The following is a 20,725-nucleotide window of genomic DNA, read 5'->3' on the forward strand; positions in this document are numbered from 1 at the left end:
AGTCATTACAATATCCCCTCAGAAATCATGTGAAATAAATGAACGTGATTTCGATACAATGACGAATGAATAGCAAATGATACATATAGATTTGTGATACTTAAAGAGAAGGATGAACCACATTAAATGAGTGAATTAATTGATGATCTTACATACTATTTAATAAATTGAATTAACAAACAAACAATAGTGAAAAAGGAGAACAAAATTAAAATTAGGGTTAGGTAGTATTTAAACTAAGCCAACGAACAAAGTTACAAGTTTCTTAGTATACAATAAACAAACAATAGAGAAACATTAGATCAATGGCAAATTATTACTCAATGTCAAAACACATAGTTTTACTTTTGGAAATACACATTTAATGAATTGTGTACCGAATAGCGGTATACTTTCCACTAACAAATTATTATCCCCTCCTGATAGGAAAATGTTTATATTTAGTGCAACATCCGGGTTTGTCTGAGAAAACGTCCCTATATCGGTATAGTAGATTGATCAAACATTGTTTTTGTTCTTCATTTATGTAGTTATTAGGGCTTAGAGTTTTCATTATATCTTCCACCGACATATTATCTTTGGATGATATATTGTGTTGTGCATCAATGTAATCATTATTCTCATTATTAATCTTGTTATCTTCCCATTGTTTTATAGTGCCATACTCATTAAATGTTGACATTGAGTCCTTAAAATCTTCCCTAAGCATAACGCCTTGTTGAGTGGTGATTTCACACAAGTGCCCTTCATTTATTGCCATTACAAACTTCATTATAACATTTGTATTGTTTATTTTCATATTTATTGTATTATTATTAAAGTTTAGCTCTGCTTTCCATAATACTAGCATATCCATTCCTAAAATCACTGGTTTGACAAGATGCGGTACTATAAGGAATTGTATGTGAGTAGTCTCGTCAGCTACTGTGACAGGTACATATATGACTCTGTTGATTCGTTTTGAAATGTTTCCAATAGCAGTTTTAATGGTAGTATTGGCTAGGGGCAGTTCTTCAAATGGCTTTAATGATTGTTGGTTGTCCATAAACCAAGACTCTGACAAACAAGTAATAGATGATCCGGAATCAATTAAGGCATTAGTTTCTACATTATTAATTCTGATGTTAATTTCTGGACATCTTATTTGTATAGGATTATTTATTAGTGGATGTTCTATTTTTTCATCAAAAAGGAAATCTTTATCACATATTATGTTGTTAACTTGAAATTCACTACTAGGGTTATAGTTAGAAGAATAATTCTGATTTAAATATCCGAGGTCGTTATTTTCTAGCGCTGTAGTTTCGTATTTTATTCCTGGTGCGATGTTTCCTCGGTTCCGTTCTACAGCGCGCAGCCGTTTCCCGCTGCTGGGAAGTCTTCGCTGCGGTCGTTGCCGGTACTAGAAGGTGGATTTCGAGCATTTTCTCCCTGCCGCACGATAGTGCATACTTGTGCCTGTTCTGTGGTGGGGTGATGTCTATCGTTTCCTGGGTAGTAGTGGGTATTCTGTCGATTTTGGTAGTGGTCTTTGTATGGTTGTGTCTTACTCTTGAATTCATTATCATTACGACTGTTGTATGTGTGGTAATAGTTCTTGTTATGTTGGTTTCGATCATTATAATGTTGATTTTGTCCGTGATATTGATTCCTTGGCTGATATGCTCTTTGTTCAATGTTATTATGTGGTGTGACTGGGGATTGGTGAGATTTCTGGTGTATTGGCTTATAACCAGATGAATTGTGATTTTGGGATGAAATTATTTTGTTCCGTTTTGGGCCGTCTCGGATGTCTTCTCGTTGTAGTAATCGTTCGAACTCTTTAATGGTGTTAATGTTTTGAACGCTCCGGCTATCCTGAATAATTTGTTCAAACCGTTCCGATAAAATGGTGACGATTTCTTCTTCAGTTATTAGTGGGGTAATCGATTGTAGTGTGATAACACGCTCGGTGAAGTATTCAGCACGAGTCAATGTTCCATTATTCTTGTAATGTTCTGATTCTATTTTTGCACGTATGCCGCGTTGCACATCACGACTCCAATATTTCGTAATTTTCCAAATTTTCCAAATTCTTGTGCAAAATCCTCCCAGTTTTTAATATCGTGTTTTATTAATTGGAACCATCGTGACGCGTGACCTTCGAGACTACTTTCTAATATGTCAATGAGATGTTCAGTGTTAGATGTGTGTGTGAGTTGCACACGACCTATATTTTTTTCGTAATACCTTCTAATTTTTTGTAAAAATTCCATTGGACTGCTAGAACGTCCGTTGAATTTTGGCACTTGTCTGTCTACAGAATCTCCTCCGGTACAAATGACTTGCAATGGTCCACATGGTTTCGTCTTAATTTGAGATTTAGATTTTATATTTTCTAGTTCACATTCATATTTATTAATACACTCGGCTAGATTGTTTATTCTATCATGATTGTTTTGGATTTGTGGTTGAATTTCATTTATAATGGTTTTGATTTGTATTTTATTTGTTTCCGCGTTTTCATGTCGTACTTGGTCTATAGCATTTTTTATTTCAAAAGCAATTTTATTTTCTAGAGTTTGATTTTTGTTTTGTACCGATTCTAATATCTTAGATTGTTGGTTATTCTCTGTTGGTTTACAAATGTCTTATGTTCTTCAAAACTATGATTTAATTCACCTCTAATGCTGTCAGTGGATTTTTTAATTTTCAGGTCTATTTTTTCACGGAATTGATCTTTATTGTCCCTCATAGCGTTCAATTCATTGCGGAATTCAGTTTGATTATCCCGCAGTTCATTAATTTATCCCTCGAGTGTCTCCCGACAAGTTTTGATTTCATGGCTAAGTTCGATTTTAGTTTTATAAATACAATCACTTATTTCGTTTATTTTTGCGTTTAGGTTTTCGTTTAACTCAGATTTAGTGTTAATCAAATTTTCATTAAGTTGTTTTAAACTGTTCATGATAGCATGAAGAGCTGTCGATTGGGATTCGTTAGCGGTTTGCTCATTTGACCTGTCACTGCCAATGGCATCAACTGATTGAGTATAATGAGAATGTTCAACTAAAACGTTTAGTGTTGAAGGCGCAGTAGCTCCATCTTCACGTCTCTGCAGGGAATCAGAGAAATTTACCGCGTAGGTGTTGGTAGCACTGTTTTCATTCATCCGTGATTGGTTGTCGACCGCTGTGAGAATGTTGACTTGATTAGCGCGAGGAATTGTGGGTGTTTGTTCTGCTTCTTCTCTCGGTCCGCTTTCGTCTTCGATACCGGGATTAATGGCGTCTTTGTTTACGTTTAGCATTTGGTTGTTTTCCATATTATCTGTTGGAAATGGATACCGTTTAGGGTATCTTAAATTAAAATCACAGGACATTAATTGTGATAAAAGATATGAATAATATTACAGGACTAATGTCTTGTTAATTAAATGTCTATACGGTGAGTTATTAAATAACCTATAGCCTATTGACAGACAATATGAATAAATGACAACTACGTACAGTACTTATGTCTAGGCTATTCTTACGATCTAGAAAATTGTCTCAAATCAAAGATTATTAATATTTCATTAAACCACTACGTTGGACGCCAATTTTGTAATATCCTACTACTATTATTACTTTAAATAAATGGTTAAACTTAATTTGTATTCTGATTATAGTTAGAAATAACAAATAACTCAGTATGATATAAATGTGAACTTTAATGATGATAAATTAATTGACATACAAGTTTGAATTTTGAAACAAGATGGAGGATACAATAATGGTAAATTTTTTAATACAATTCTTAATTTTTTAGGGCAGGGTGGTCGTGCTGGCTTAATGAAATAGAAATATTAGATATTTTTTTTTTAAATAAAAGATATTGTAATTTTGAAAAATAATAGTTGTTGTTAAATTTTAATTATATTAATTTTGAATTATTAGCCAAATTGAATGTTCCTGGGTTTTATGTTCTTCCAATGAATCACTATTAAACTTAAAAGGAATTTTCTCACCCAATGTCTGTCTTCTGCTTCTTTGTACTTCAGTGATAATAAGAATTTAATAAAGTAACCTTTCAAATACTGCTGAATAAATGTAACCAGTTTCTTTATAATAATAATAATCTTGCTTCACTTCTTCCAGATCCCTCTCTCCTCTCCACCTTTCAAAAATCTGCTCTCTTCACTCTTCAACAATCATCCCTGCACACTGTATCACTGACTTTAGTTCACTTTATAACTTTTGAATTTTATATGTAATAAGGTGAATTTTGATTAATTTTGATATATTTAATTTTGTATTTATTATTGTTTGTATTAAAATTTGAGACAATTTATAATTAATTATTCCTTAATTATTATTACTAATAAATTTCTAAATTAAATTAAATATTGAAATGAATGTGAGATGGGTGTATGAAATGAGTCATTACAAAGTGAACCCTCATGCAACAATTGATCGCTACATTCAACAGAGCTTCAGCATTAATGAATGGTGTGGTATTACTCATGATCAGCTGATTGGACCGTTTATTTTTCAAGAGCGCTTAACAGGTCAAACATACTTACAGTTTCTTCAAGAAGAATTACCGCCATTGCTTGAAGATGTTCCTCTTGCAACACAATGCCACCTGTACTTCCTAAATGATATGATAGTGCATCACCACATTTTTCAAATATTTGATTGAATTCCAATTCCAGGGTCTCAATTTCAAGATTTGATTTGGTTTTGATTTGAAAATATATGACTCCGACAATCAACTAAAGTTATTTAAATCCATGAAACTTTTCCTTACCTAATTCTGTTTAGAGGGCTCTGAATTCTAGGAATTGAATCTATCAATGAAAATGGAATCGAGGTGTTGTGATCTGGAGTAGTGGCACCACCTGGTGTGTATGAGGACCTGAAAAAAGTTACTGTATAGTCATAGAAAGACAGAACTGTGACTCTCTACTTATGTTATAACAAAATAATAATACATTTTGAAGATTATACATTATATAATGCTGTATTGTTTATTTAAATCCACCATGGCAAAGAAACAGAAGCAAATTAAATTGCCTTAGAAGTATATTGACGGTGAATCTTCCAAAGTGACTACTCTTCAATCAAAACCTGTTGTTAACACTTGTCTAATGTAACGGTACCTGTTGTGTGACGTCTAACGTAATCGTACCTGTTGAGAAGAGATGCTCGTTGGGAGCCAGATGACATCTGTGTGAAACCACTTACGTGTAGAGAAGACTGGGCATGGGTAGTACAAGTAGACAAGTCGCCACCACAAAACACCTGACTCTCCTGGTACAAATGTGGAACAATTAGTCGAAAAGTACCATTTACAACCATTACCTCAGCTAAGCCAACATCATGTATTGGTAAACATTGTACTAACTTTCTAAAATGTAAAAGTAAATGTATTTTAATAAAAATAATTACTTAAAAATGAAGTTTGAAACAATCACGACTCTACATAGTACTTTAAGCTGTGCATAGCTTAGAAGATATTTTTTTATTTCTTTCAGTCAGTTATTATGAAAGAACAATTAATTGAAATAATACAATAACTAACAGTACATGAATTATCTCTAACTACAAGTTTTAAAATTAAATAAAAATTCTACAGTATATATCTTAACCATTAGGTTATTTAAATTTAGTACATTGTGAAGTAACCAAGAAAAATATTTACAAATGAATATAAATATATAATATATTCATATTATATATTTTTATATATATAATATGAATATATTATATATAAATAACCAGCTGCCATCAGTTCACATTAAAAAATCTATACCCAAGAGTTTATCAATGAGAGCAAAAAATCTTTGTAGCAATCAATCTGACTTCCATAACTACATAAACAGACTGTCCCATGTACTTTTTGAAAGGAGGTATCCAAAAAATCTTGTTGATAGACAAATCAGAGCACCTAAAAATATTTCCAGTGCTATTAATCCTAAAGATCCTAAATTTATCACCCAATATTTTCCTGGCCTTCATAAAATCAACAAAATTCTAAAGGTTTCTTTTCCTATTTTGGAATCTTCCCCTGAAACTAGAAATTTATTTTCTAAGCCCCCCAAAGTAATTTTTAAAAAACCTCCAAATTTACAAAACATTCTCTCTAGACCGAAATTAAAGTATGAAGGCAATACAAAAAGTAATAACATCAAATGTAATGTGTGCAATCCTTGTAACAAGCCAAGATGCGGCATTTGTAAGATGTTAATAAATTCTAAATCGTTTAAAAGTAGCACAACTGAAAAAGAATATCCTATTAAAGGTAACATTGATTGCACTACAAAAAACATAATTTATCAACTAACCTGTAAATTCTGTCCCAAAGACTATATTGGAAAAACCATCACTCCATTAAGAGTGAGAATGACCAATCATCGATTTGATGTTGCTCATCAAAATTATGAGAGACCATTATCTGCTCATGCGATTCAACACAATCAAAATAAATTAGAAAATTGCTTCAGCCTAAAAGGAATTTACCATTTAGAGCCAAACCCCAATCAAAATACCAATCTGATAAATTTAAGAAATGTGAAATCGCACATCAATTAATTTTAAAATCAAGGCATCCAGATGGGTTGAACCTAAGATGATTCTCTTTTCCTTTTTATAGCAAAAAATTTTTTAGTTCTATGTAAACATTTACAAATATTCTACATACAGCTGATTGGGATCTTGTTGTTTATGGTATTTATTTGTTAAAATTTTATTTTGGTTATGTCTTTTGTTTTTGGTTTGAGTTCTGTTTATATGTTTTAATTCAGTGTGTTCTGATGAAGGGTTGTGTCAACTCGAAAATTAAACATGAGCACTGAATTTTTGTTTCTGTTTTTGTGTACACTAAAAGTACTTCGAAGAGTATATATATATATATTAATCTTCAATAAGAATTCTTCAATTATTGTAATAAACATTTTCTATATTTCGGCTTAAGCCGTCTTCAGGAAATTACAAAAATTATATAAATAGGGCTATAAGAACAGAATAAACATAAAACATCAACACAGAAAATGAAAAATAAGAATGAATTATGTACAATGGTGAACATATGATTTAATTTTATAAATTCACTTTGTTGACTAAGTCACCTTAAATTTAATCCACTTGGAAATTTTGATTTAGTGACGAGTTGATGGGCTTGTTCCATGGTTCTCAGACTGTGTGTACTTAAATTTTGTGATATTTTTCTAATTGGTTTCACTGAAAATGTTTCTTCAAAATTTAAATTATGTATTAAGCCATGTGCCACTACAGGTTGCTCTGTTTTTTTATGTTTATATGCATACCTGTGCCCAGTCATCCTTGTTCTAAGTGAATTTATCATTGAACCAATATAATCTTTAGGGCATAACTTGCACTGAATTTGGTAAACAATATTTTTTGATTCACATGTTAAGTCTTCAAATATACTGTATGATTTTTGTGTAGAACTACTTGTAAATGTTTTTGAAGTAGAGCACATGTTGCAAACTAAACACCTGGGTTTATTGCAAGGATGTGACCCAACTGTCATGTTTTCTTGGTCTTTGTGCTTATATAATATATATAATATTATAATATCACAATCACATAAAAAATATATATAATATCACAAGCGTTACTTGTTGCCACAGAGCATGAATGAATGACCTATCACAACCGTTACTTGTTACTACCGAGCATGAATGAATGACCTATCACAACCCTCGTTGAGCTTTTCCTAGGCATTGTGATTTTTTGTTTTTGCGCTAAACCGCAGTTGAAGGCATTCTTTCATCCAATACTTCCATTTCGTTCTGTCACGTTGCCACTTTGGAAAGTCAACAAATAGCTAGTTTTGTTATTGTTTATATTTAATCATACACACTTTCATAATTTCAACGTTCTTTGGACCATATTCTCACTTTTTAGTGTTTATAGTTTTTATTGAATGTAAATTATTTTTGGTTTATCCGCTAACTTACTATTAAAAGAACAAGCAATTTCTATACTTCAGAAGTAGACAAATATTTAACAGTAGTTTTGAAATAAAAGACAGCAAATCAGATAGTGACAACAGTGTTGACGTTAGTAAAAGTAATTTTTGTTTTTTTTTTGTAAAAGTAAGCAGGGCTCCCACAGCCCAACACCCTGCCGCTCCAGGCAACAGAAAAAGGGACAATTGAACTTGTCAATTGTAATGCACAAACCTGAGTTGTAGCTTTCCGTAGTTTCCAAACACTATGGAGACCAGTCCTCGCATCAAACAGGACAACAAGGGATGGCTCTTCACTTGTGAACACAACTTTCAAGTTTGGATCATTCATATACTGCAGTGAACCTCCTGAAACATTCTTTATTATAGCACAGAGAACAAGAGGAGAACATGCATGATGCACAAAGGAAAGGGAAAAAATTTGTATTATTTATAATTAATATGTGCAGAAAAAATTGATTGTATATTAGTAATGATGTGAAAATTAGGGTTTCATCATCCAATATTTATCCAACGCAAAGGCAAAGGTTTTTAAATTAAATTTTATTTAACTGATTGAGTACTGTACAGCCTATCTCGAGGAGCTGAAAAAATTTCATTTTTGTGTGTCTGTTCTCACAATATTTCGAGAATGAACTGGCCTATAGACCTGAGATTTTGCATGAAGCTTCACTTTCATATAGACAACATCGAGTTTGATAATGGTCCACATGACCCCATGGGATTTGGCTGAGTGTTTAACGAAAAATTTTACATTATTTGATAACTTATTGATAACCATAAAGGCAATAAGAAAATCGTACAATAAACAAATTTTTTAAGCAACACAAGTAAAGTCATTTGACATATGACATAGTAAAACATGCAATGAGGTTATTTTGTTCAATTGGTCATTAAGACTTGTTACGTTTTGTCAGCTATTTCAAAAGTCCATTTTACTGGTTTATTTTAAAAGATAAGAGTTCTACGGTGGAGCATGAACTTCCATAAGATTTGGCTGAGCATTAAAAAACCATATAACTAGTCTATATTGAGAAATAATTAAGCTATAATATTGAAATATTGTGTATTTTGAGTAGCTATCACTAAGTGCAATATTCCTCTACTGTCTGTCTGTGCATAATCACAAGCCAAATTTTGAAGACAACATGATACAAGCACAATATGTTCATCTTTAAACTATGTAAGAGGTGCTCTTACCATGAAGCTTTTTATCGACAACTTATTCCAACTGCAACACTTCACACAAGTGCAAATCAATGTTGCCACTACGATGATATATTAGTAAGAACTCTAAAAGATGACACATGAAGAGTTCCTACATGACCCACACTGCACTATTGGTTTGCATCTTCAGGGGCATTCCACGATTAATGATCTCAAGAGCTTCAATGATCACAGAAAAACTCACAAGTTCAGCTTTCTACTCACTAACATACCACTCTTCATGATGAGCAAGGGCGCCATCTCATCCAGCGGGTGAAGTAGGGAGAACAGAGTAGCCAAGTTGTTCTCTGAGAAGTTCACTTGTGGAGTTGTGTACCTCTCTAGCAACAGACCAAACTTGGTGTTCCACGCACTGTTCACCTATTGACCGCAGACACACAGTTTTATATAACTGAAACTCTTGAGCTAATAATAATATTTATGATTTAAATGGATTTAGTAAAATCCCATCATTGTATTTCAGTGTTACTGGGAATCTTTAATTATTCCCGTGATTGGTTGATGTACAATATAAACAATGCATGTAACATTTCCTATTACAATGTTCAATGATTTTTTTTAATACTGTATTATAACTTTATATTGTTTATTGTCAAGGATTTTTGTGATATACCAGATAGAGGCAAAACGTTCCTAAAATAATTTTCTATATTTAAACAGGGTTTCACTACAAGAGACATTTCTCAGGTGCATATCAGCATTCCAGGTGATAACACAAGCCACATTTGGTTTTTTTCTCCCATCAAATAGTAGTTTTCACTAAGAAGTTGTGTGTATATGATAGACTTCAAAATCTCATCTATAGAGCTATGTATAAATATAGAATTTTGATTGAACATTTTTCAGCTGAGACCCTTGAGAAGAAAGCATACAGAAAAGATTAAATGTATAGAAAAACTGCTTTGTACTAGAGTGTCTTAAAAATTTTCATGAAGGTCACACAGATATCAAGGTTTGTGAAAAAATGGGTGCTACTCCACTTCCAAAACAGACGAGAACATTGATAGGATTTGAAAAATTGTGATCACTGACAGTATAATAACAATTGATGATATTACTTTATGAACTTGAAACTTCACAGGGAGTATTCACTGCATTCTTCCTGAAAATTTGAACATGCATCTAGTATGTTTGGGCTTCATTCCAAAAATGTTATGACCTGAACAAAAAGAAAGTAAACATATACAGAGACTTGACTGACATGGCCAACGAAGATGAGGTTCTTGAAGAAAAATATAATAGGTGAGAGAAAGGTTGCTTGTACTAACCTCCGAAAAAACATCAGTCATTTGAATGGAAGGAAAAACTGAAAAAAGTTTTTCTGCATGAAAAAAACCCTCAGACTAAGTAATATCTGAGATGTTTCTTGATTCTGAGGCCCTGTTTCATTAGGAGTTTATTCCTAAAGGCCAAACTGTTAACAAAAAACCCAATGTGGAGATTATAAAATTATAAGATAGCATCAGAAGTAAATAACCAGACAATAGACAAAAAGGATGCCAAAGCACAATGTGACGACTCTGGAACACTCTTTTCTCTCCACTTTGCACCGGTAAACTTACTTTTTTACCAGGTTAAAAATTAAATTGTAGAACAACATACTGACTCAGATAAGATCGTAGAAGATGCAAAGACACAACTGGATGAACTTTTGAAAAATAGATTCCAAGAATGTTTTAAAAGTTATATGAAAGGTAGAAAAAGTGTGAGGGTACAAGGGCAAGAACGATCAAGAATTTATCATGGAGAGGGAATCCAACAGATGAGGGGTAGGAGATATACATCTTTCTGGAAAGCAACATCTAGATATCCTCCATGTCACTTGGAAAATTTCAAAAACTAAACATCTGAAAAAACCAAGCTAACAACTAAAATCTCGCTTAAATTAATTCTTTCTGAGTAATGACGCATATATTCTTGGACACTATCCTCCCATCCTTTTAATAAATATGATTAAGTCCTCATCCAGTAATAGATCAATTTAGTTTACATAAAGATAATTTAAAACATTAACAAAATCAACACAGCAAAACACTCACTTTGAACTGAAGAGCAGACAGGAAATCCTCCCCATCTTTAGTGTATACATTGACCTTGGTTTCATCCAACAGACAAATGCTCGGCATCCGAACCTCTAAAATTAAATATTATTACTGAAACAATTACCTTTACATTTGTTAAAACTATAAAACTGCTAGATTGAGTAATCAATTTATAAGACTGAGTCATGTCATTACAGTTTGATTACTAACTCATGTTTGACTAATCACCATACTTCCTAGATACCACAGAAAATTATTATGTGACACATATTTCTATACATCTGGTACTCTAAATATCTCTACTCCAATACCTCTCCCTACTTTTTTTTAAAGATTACCAATGACTTCTTAGAAATCTCATAAATGCTGTGTCATTATGTCACAGCATTTTGTTTATGTTTTGTTACTCTGCCATTTTGTTTATGTTTTTGCAAACATCTCAAAACTAGGCTATTTTTTAAGATATCAAGCTAATTGTTTTTGTTTTACTTCTTATTAAATGTAGTTCACAAACATATGAAAAAACAAAATTGTATATTGAATTTTTTTAAATAAATAAATATATATATATATAAATGTTAGTTTAATATACATATATATATATATATATATATATATATATAAAACTAACATACATAACATATAACATATATATATTAAACTAACATTTTTAAATTTTTAAACAATAAGTAGTAAAATGCAGCTGTCTGCGACAATAAGTATAAAACGGACGTCAAGGTTAAAAGGGGTAAATAAATCAATAAAGATAAAAATTATGAAAAATCATGATTTATAAGCCCCTAAAAATAAATATTCTCACTCCCTCATTTGGAATTTTCATTAATAACTAAACAAAATTATAGAGTAATTATAACAAAACTGAATAACGCCTTCTACACTAAAATTAATAGTACTTTTAATTAATTATCACATTATAAATGTGATTTTAAAAGACCAATTGCACATCCTTGTAAAGTCAAAAGGAACACTATGTAAAATAGTGAAACAGCAAACAAAAATCACCCGAGAAGATGGACTATAAATCAGCTAGAATTAGAATTCTTGAACCCAAATGCACATCGCCGTAAACTACTGTTTCTCTGCTTCCACTCAAAGTATATATTGACACAAACAGAAGTCTGCTGGGTCATTCTTTTTCAAAACAACCAGTGACAAAATTATTTATGACCTTGAACTATTGATTTTAATACAATTTTTTGTATGCTAGTTGTACCTACCCAGATGAGATAAAAATAATGTACATTTTTACATTTTTCTAACTTTTGGCTGAGAAGCTTTTGAAAATCAAAAAAGAAAAACAGCAGTTTTTGTATCTTTAAAAATATGTAGCTAAAACTCACTGCATCTAAAGAGATAAAAATTGTGTTTTTCTTTTTGTTTAAATTGTCCCTTAATTTGATATATCACATAACTATTCTTTGAACATTTTAAATTTTTATAATTCCCCTCAAAACTATTTTCATAAACCTGAAATGCATTCAATTTGATTAAAAAAAAATATATATATATATGTATATAATTTACACTATAATTCACTACATACATATAAAATACCAAAATGGTATAGATAGAAATGGGTTCTTGTTTAGAAAAATATTTTGCTACCAGTGTACATACCAGTTTGGTGATATATTCATTAGGCATGGTACTGTGTTCTGTAACAGTTTGGTATGAAATTATCCCCTAGCCAATTTGCTTTGTTTAATTTATAAAAGGAACTGCTAGCAAACTAATAGTTTATATCCTACCCCCAGGTTTTACAAAGTTGACCCACAGGGCGTGAGTAATGGTGCTCTCCACAGTGTAACTGCAGGCCAGGGTACGGCCTGCGGGCTGTTCACTGTTTGTATTGGCAACACTGAGCCCCACAGTTCCCTGGCTCCATATGGCCGTTTTATCCTTAACGTATAACTCCTCTTCAGCACATATCTTCCCTTTACCATTTCCAACGACCAACTCTCTTAATGTCCACCATTCATTCTAAAACAGAGAATACTCAATTACTATCTAGCCTACAGTATAGATAAAAATGAGATAGACAAAAATTACAGATATATTGTACAAGACAATTAGAAATTACTCAAGATTAAGGATTGATCACCACATTATATTAAGGATTAATCTTTAAAAGTCGCTCAGCTAATTGTAAACAACACAGCATATATATAGCACAGCAATGAAAAGTATACTGTATGTGTTAGGTTTTATTTCTAATGAATCCGATTACATTTAAATCTCTCTTAAATTAGATGGATTTTCAATGACATGTTCATGTTTTCAAAAATTATATGAACAACAAAAACTATTGACAGATTTGACACACACAAACACATCACCAAGTCTCAAAGGCCTACATAGTGATGTATAACAAATGAAATATCTTGCAAAACTACACATTCTTTATATCTCCTTTTTTTAAATAAAAAATAAATAAATAAACTGTAGCAAAAACACATGTTTAGTTCTTGTTTGCATTGTTTAAATTACAACTATTAAAAGTACACAGACAATAGCAACAATCAAATTGGATAAGTACAGTACATTTGGTTATACTATTTCCGTCTTTTTTCAAAAATACAACTTGAACTGTTAATGGAATGAACACACAAATAATGGGTACATGGATATATCTAGACCTTGTAATACAAAATAATTGACAACAGGTGCTTTGTTTTTCTTCAGATTGGAAAATTGTATTTATAATACTTTTGTTATAATATGAGCCAAAAATAAACAAAGAATGTTTTGTTTTACTTTTAGACAAACAAACAATATGGATGTTTTGGTTTCTACTTTAAATTAAAAAAATGGCTATGTATTCCTTGTATTAAAGTTTGTTATTGAACTACCTAAATTAGCCATACGTGTGGCTATGGACTCAAAAAAACCAAAACCAAAAATGATTATACCCCACAATACCTTGAAGTCCAGACAGGAGAAACTTTTTTAGTGGTGGTCCATTGCTGCACATTGTGTTTTAAGTACTTTTTTGCATTAAATTTCTTACACCTGACAAAGAGAATAGATTTCAATCCTCGAAACGTACATGTAACAATGGCAAATGTATAAAATCTTATTATCCTTGCTATGAATGTATTGTTTTCTTTCATATCCAATAATGTTATGGATGTGTTTTAATTTTATTTCCACTTCAGAAATTGTTATTGATGTTTTGTATTTATTCTTATAAAACTAAAAAATGGATACTTTGTTTTACCTCTAGATTCCAAAACTGGCTATAAATGCTTTGATTTTAAATTTAATAAATATATACTACAGTTTTCTCGAGACTTCAAAAATGTATTTTGACACAGCATAGCTTAAAAGTAACTTATAAATATATTACTAAGCTACAAATTAACCATATAATACTGGTATTACCTCAGTATGATTGTCAATATTAACTTGACTTAAACGCTGCACCAGAAAGTTCTCTGAAAATGGTTGATTCAAAGGTGGTACAATAGTTCCTGGATGGTTCTTTATCTTAAGCCGCCCAAATGGGACAAACTCCTGCAAAATAAAATTGGACAAAATTTATTAAAATATCCATACAATATCTCCTAGCTTACCATCACTATACAACAGATTGGTTTTTCAAAAACCCCCATAGCCTATTTCAACACAAGAAAATTTGAGAAAACAATTTTAAACACAACAAATACCCCAAAATAGTATATTTACTCCCTTTTGGAGGTACTAGGGAACTGTTTTTAAAGATTTTAAATGTAAAGGTAAGTCGAGCTGTACCTCGTTTTCAAAATCACGATTCACTGATCATTTTGATAAAAGTATTATTTCGAATCTTTTATACAGGATAGTCCAAAATGTCAACAATTGTACGGTTTCAGCATTTTTTTACTGTTATCTCGTAAAAAATAATGGCAAACCCAAATTTGTACCCGGAAGGTTACCAAATAAGTAATCTTTCTAAAATTATTTTACAGTTGTCACTTTTCAGCACATTTCCAATTTTTTTAAATAGTTTGAATTAGGCAAATGACATTTCAAACTTGTAAAACCCAAAAAACTCAAATAGCAACAAGCTACATGACTTTCATTACACATAGGCTATAAATAGCTCTCTAAAACAAAATTTTGACATATGTAAAGATTGGCTTTATCTTGGATGGTTGACATATAGCACCAAAATTGCCAATTTCCAATCAACATTTTGTTGCATTACAGCATTCTGGGCTGCAGTATAATAAGAGGTCACCACCACAATAGAATCATATTTATGATTATCTAAACTATAAGAACAAAAATGTTTACACGAATTATGTTATAGATATATTAAATTATAATATAATTCAGCTGTTTGAAATCTAAAATATTAATAATTTATTGATGAATAAAAAACTATCTACATTAATTATATGTACCTATCTATAAAATGTAACAAACAAAACAGTGTAACATTTAGTTACTTTTTACTGTTTTTAAGGATAGGTAAATGTGTGTGACAGCTAGTGAAACAACATATAGGCCTATACTAGCGGCCATTACTCAAATACCAGATAAGTGATTATACATACTTTGTTTGAATTAATTTGGAACAATATTGTTATTTAATACATCAAAAAGAGCTGATAAACATTAATTGTAAATAACTGTATTTAAATTTTTTTTTTTTGTATTTGATAGATTAAGTATTTCTAATTGATAATTTGGTATCCTGATAAGATTGCAGTGGTGGCCTCTTACAAAACTGCAGCCGCATTCTGAACTCTCTGCACCCACTCATGCCAGTGATTATAGTGGCTTACGGCTTGGTGGTAAAACGGTTAAACATAGGGCATACACCAAGTGGCATTTTTTGCAATGTCACCTAAAAAGGGTTAAAATTTTTTTGACATAACAAGTCAGTTAAGTTAGGTCCATTATGTTTGACTAGGTAGCCTAGTAATTTAATTTATTTTCAATAAATTACCTGAGGCTCGGAGGCGGCAATCATTTCCTCTTCGTCATCCAGTTTTCAATGTACAATATAGAATTTTACAAAACAAGAAAAATATTCAAAGAAATTGTTCATTCAAATTTTAGAGCAGAACAGATATGTTGATTCGACGTCTATAAACTTCAAAATTCGTGCCTATAAAATTATAATAGTTTATAAGTGAATAAAATGTTAAGAGTAAATTTTGAAACAACAATCAACACACTTTTCGTTTAGGTCGATAATTTTGTTTATATTTTTGAATTCGACTAAAATGCGCGTAAGTCAATGTTAAGGTTAGTTGAAAATATGGAATTTTAAATTTATAGTAAATTAATTTTAGTATAAGGATACCAATGTTGCCAAAGTCAACTACCATAAATTACCCATATAGATTTTTATAAACACGAGGCCAGCAGCTAACTCTGTTTACTATCAGTAGTAAATCTAATTAATTGTGACAAGAACGAATGAATAATTGCTGTTACCGAATTACAAATCAATTTCAGTCAGAGTCAGACACTAAGCAATTTATAATCGTATAGCCTAACTAGTTTCAAATGGTTGAAAAAATTTAATGCATTCTCTTGCTTTATATTTTCAAGTACACCGATGAATTTGATATAAGATATTCAAAAACAATAAACAATCCTTTCACAGATTTCATCTTTTCAAAAGTAAATGGGTGTGCAATGTTATTTATATACACTACATGTATTGTATTAATAAATCACTGATATAATAATAACAATATTAAAAATATTTATTTATTATTATTTTAACACGACATTCCAGCGATGTTTTATTACACACATTATTACTATATTGCTGCTTATATTAAAACATATTTATTTGTGTTTTATTTTTTTATATTTATAACTCATCTTTATTTATTTAATTTCATACAAGAGCAATGGACGATGTGTGATGGTTATCTATTTAAGAATATTGAAACGGACAATCTTTTAAGAAACAGTTTAATTTCTTACTATTATTATTTCAATTAGACGGATTTTAAAAATTGTTTGAAATAGCCTTTTAGGCTGTTAGGACAATCAAATCTAAAAGTTTCTCTTGATCTCTCTCAAAAATTCGAATATACTAATATGAAGTATTACTTCTTTCTTACTCATTAGTTATCTGTGAGATAGCTCTTAAACCACTATAAGTGTGCGCCACCAATTCCATAAGCCCAAAGATTAGCAAATAGGAATTGCTTATAGTCAAAGGCATAAGCAAATTCTAAGTAAATAGAATCCGTTTGAAGATGGTTAGAAGAAAATGTAGAACTATAGTTATGAAGAACTGGCAGGTTTGTAGATAAAGATCGACCGGTCTGAACCATTGAAGCTCCTCATTAATTAAACTATATGTAGCAAAGTTCAGTAAGTCCAAAACCAAACCTTAAAAAACTTTAGCCATAGCTAAAAGAATCGTCACTGGTATTTGCGGATATTGATGATTCCAGATTTATGGATCGGAGGAGAAAATCAGTCTTGAGCTTCTTCTGAAAATTCCCTTCTCCATAAAAATGTTAAAGAAATTAGATAGATGAGGGTTGATAATGCTCAAGCATACTTCAGCACTAACGGTGGTATTGCATCCGTAACTTGGCCTTTATTAGGATCGAGGTCAGCAAGCTTTTTCTCCATTTCCAAACAATCAACAAACCATGAAGACAATTTCAGGAGACCCAATGAATTATAAAGTTCAGCACTATTTCTTGGTCATTTACATATGGAAGCAAAATTAGATATAAACTGCCCTCACGTTGCAGCCGGCTCATGAGTGGCTCGCTCCTTGGTGCTGTGATTTCAAAAGGCTCTGATATTAACTAGAATCGTACTACGGGTATTTAAATTGTCAGCATATGATCTTTAGCAATCAAAAGCCAACGTTTAGCATCTTTCCCCAAAGTTCAAAAATTGTAGGTACAGTAATCACTAACTCTGTGAATTTAAATACTGCAAAATTCTTCAGTACACATATCTGTTTCAATTTTCGAGAAACCCACATAAGGAAAATTCCACAGCCGACTAACTTAAGAGGGGAATAAACTTAACTAGTTACTCAAGAATCTAGCAGAACTCTTCGAAATCAGCTTCAATGATGTCAGAACGAAGAGGTTAAGGAATATTTTGAAGGATTTCACAGACCTTCTAAGGTCCAGAATTACACCCCTTTTATTCATGACATAATTGTGTTGTTCAAGGTTGAGTGCTGCAGATAAATCTTGTACATATCGTGATGAGAGGTCCTAAAATATCTATGTTATCCAAAATGTCTTTGGAAGGTTTAAGGGGGTCACTTTTCTCCTATCTCGCCCATGTTAACTTATGTACCTTTTTCTCAAAAAATATAAAATATATCTGAATAGTTTTATTTTTAATTTTTATATTGGTTCTTTTTCTATGATTGGAATGAAAAAATAAAACCCTAAGTCAATTCTTAAATTTTGTGTAAATTTTAAAAAAATTTTACTTTTTTATTTATGAAAATTAATAATTAATGTTTTACAACATAAATCATTTTCATTTTATATACATAATTTTCTTTTCAGCCTACAGAACACTTTCATCTGAACATTTAAAAAAAGTACGTTTAATTATCTTTACCCGTTCCTGAGAAAAAGGTACATATGTGTCGCAAAACTAAACTTTCGTAAAACGGCAAATGAAAAAAAAACACACGTTTGAAATTAAAGAATTTAAGATTTTATTTTTTTTAAACCTTCTAATACATGCCAGGAGCATATGATGGGTTGTCCCCTTCCTTCTCTTCATAGTCATCCTCAATTTTTCTCTTTGATTTGTGCAATGCCTGTCTTATTTTCTTATGAAGCTCTTCCTGACATTTATCTGCTTTTGCGATCCGCCTCCGGTCCAGCTTCAACAAAGCACTCACAAACTGCTTTCCAGGCCGCAGGTTGCATTTCTCAAACAATTTGCACTTTCCGATGTTACCATCATTGAAGTATTTGATAGCTTCATACACTCCAAACTTCAGTGTATTTATTCTTACAAAGTTCTTTTTGGGTACAAAAGTCCAGATAACATTGTTTAGCGACTCGTTTACGTTTTGAGTTTTTCCTTTGACACATTTCTGAAGTAAGACTGGGTCAAAAAAGTGCTCTGAACACTGGTTTTACATGAAGCATAGCTTTTTCAGGGAGATGGAAATGATTGTTGTGGTCATAGGCTACATTTTCTTGAACCGCTTTACGATACTTACACCAGGTATCTTCTGTATTTGGGCAAAGGGCGTGCTGTGGTTTCTCATTTGATGATGATAAATGAAAATACTCTGCCCAGACTGCAGCTTGCATGTCTTTGACAGAAGATAGGTTTCTCAATATGGCTAGTTTATAAAAGCAATACATATGGTTTGTCAAAAAGTAATACATCTATAAACAAACAAAACAAACATCTATCAGCTGTCTACTGGCTACAATTCTGCTGAAGCAGGTTAGCCAACTTATTAAACAAAAAGAAAATCTTGTTTTCTTTGACTATTATATGTATAACAGTGAGCAACAACACAAAGCTTGAAGCGCAGTACACACTACGGTGAGAATGCTTACTCAACCGGTAAAAACTTTGAAACTTGTCAAACATATGAATTTTTTTAACACACTTCCCGTAACAGTAAAAAAATAAACGATGTATCATTTTAAACAGGAGATTCTGGGCTACAATTTAGAACAAAAAACAGAAAAATCAATTTTTTTCCCATTTTTTCGAAAAGTGACCCCCTTAAATCACCAAAAATAATTATAACAATGTCTGAAGATAGTTGGACGATTGCCTCTACAATAGATTTACATAGAGCCAAGTATTCACCACTTATTTGATTTTGAGGGACCAATAATGAAGCAGTCAATGAAGCGAGAGGGGACCTATTGATGCTGAGCCCTGTAATCAGGTTCAGAATAAAAAATAGAATAAGCTATATTTATACTTTGATTTTGGTGGGACGTTATTTTGTTCAACGTCAAATTATCTGCAATAACTATTATACCTGCATCCCTGCACCCATGCCATTACTACCACAACTACCAAAAAAGGTTTGAAATTTCCCGATATTCTGGTAATTACCCACACATTAGTAACGTTTGTTACCAAACGGATTCAGCACATTATGCTCCCTAAATATCAGTTTTTTCTGGAAACGTACTAACCCAAACCGTGTTAGGGCAGTGGCCAACTAGCCTACAAAAATTTCTCTCATTATCTTAATCACTGGTTTATCGAACTTATCTTGCATTCTTCTCTTCTCCTCTCCTTCGTTTAAATTGCTGTAGGTCGCTACGTTTCGGTGAAGGTCCTTTTCTTTTTTCATCGGATTCTATGTTGTGCAGTCGCCTGTATTTTCACTGTTGAGGTTTTGTGATTTCTAGTGATTTGTCATATTGACTTAAACCACTTTAATTAAATTGTGAATAATATACAGTATATAAAAATATAGTGACAAGAAACATACAGACGACACTAGTATCAGTAAGTATTTAATAATATATTTGGATTTTACGTAGTCCTAGCCT

General features: G+C 31.6%; 2 protein-coding genes across 4 annotated transcripts in view; one reads left to right on the plus strand and one right to left on the minus strand.

Annotated features, from left to right (window-relative positions):
• Positions 1-16,684, minus strand: part of LOC124357208 (anaphase-promoting complex subunit 1) — an 82,890-nt gene extending 66,206 nt beyond the window's left edge. For 2 of the 3 annotated variants that reach the window (XM_046808749.1, XM_046808751.1), the window contains exons 1-8: positions 16,180-16,684; positions 14,628-14,759; positions 12,995-13,226; positions 11,223-11,317; positions 9,396-9,543; positions 8,171-8,304; positions 5,152-5,273; positions 4,771-4,878 (exon numbers count right to left, since the gene is read on the minus strand). In XM_046808749.1, the coding sequence (XP_046664705.1) occupies positions 4,771-4,878; positions 5,152-5,273; positions 8,171-8,304; positions 9,396-9,543; positions 11,223-11,317; positions 12,995-13,226; positions 14,628-14,759; positions 16,180-16,203 (995 nt within the window). In that variant the 5' untranslated portion in view covers positions 16,204-16,684. The remainder of the gene's footprint in view (positions 1-4,770; positions 4,879-5,151; positions 5,274-8,170; positions 8,305-9,395; positions 9,544-11,222; positions 11,318-12,994; positions 13,227-14,627; positions 14,760-16,179) is intronic. The other variant, XM_046808750.1, reaches the window with a different exon arrangement.
• Positions 16,685-20,420: 3,736 nt separating this feature from the next.
• LOC124357210 (2-oxoglutarate dehydrogenase, mitochondrial) overlaps positions 20,421-20,725 on the plus strand; it is a 68,623-nt gene continuing 68,318 nt past the window's right edge. Inside the window, exon 1 of the mRNA XM_046808757.1 lies at positions 20,421-20,681. The gene's annotated coding sequence lies outside the window, so the exon portion shown is untranslated. The remainder of the gene's footprint in view (positions 20,682-20,725) is intronic.

The sequence above is a fragment of the Homalodisca vitripennis genome, chromosome 3 (genome assembly GCF_021130785.1).
Source record: "Homalodisca vitripennis isolate AUS2020 chromosome 3, UT_GWSS_2.1, whole genome shotgun sequence".
NCBI classification, from domain to species: Eukaryota; Metazoa; Arthropoda; class Insecta; order Hemiptera; family Cicadellidae; genus Homalodisca; species Homalodisca vitripennis.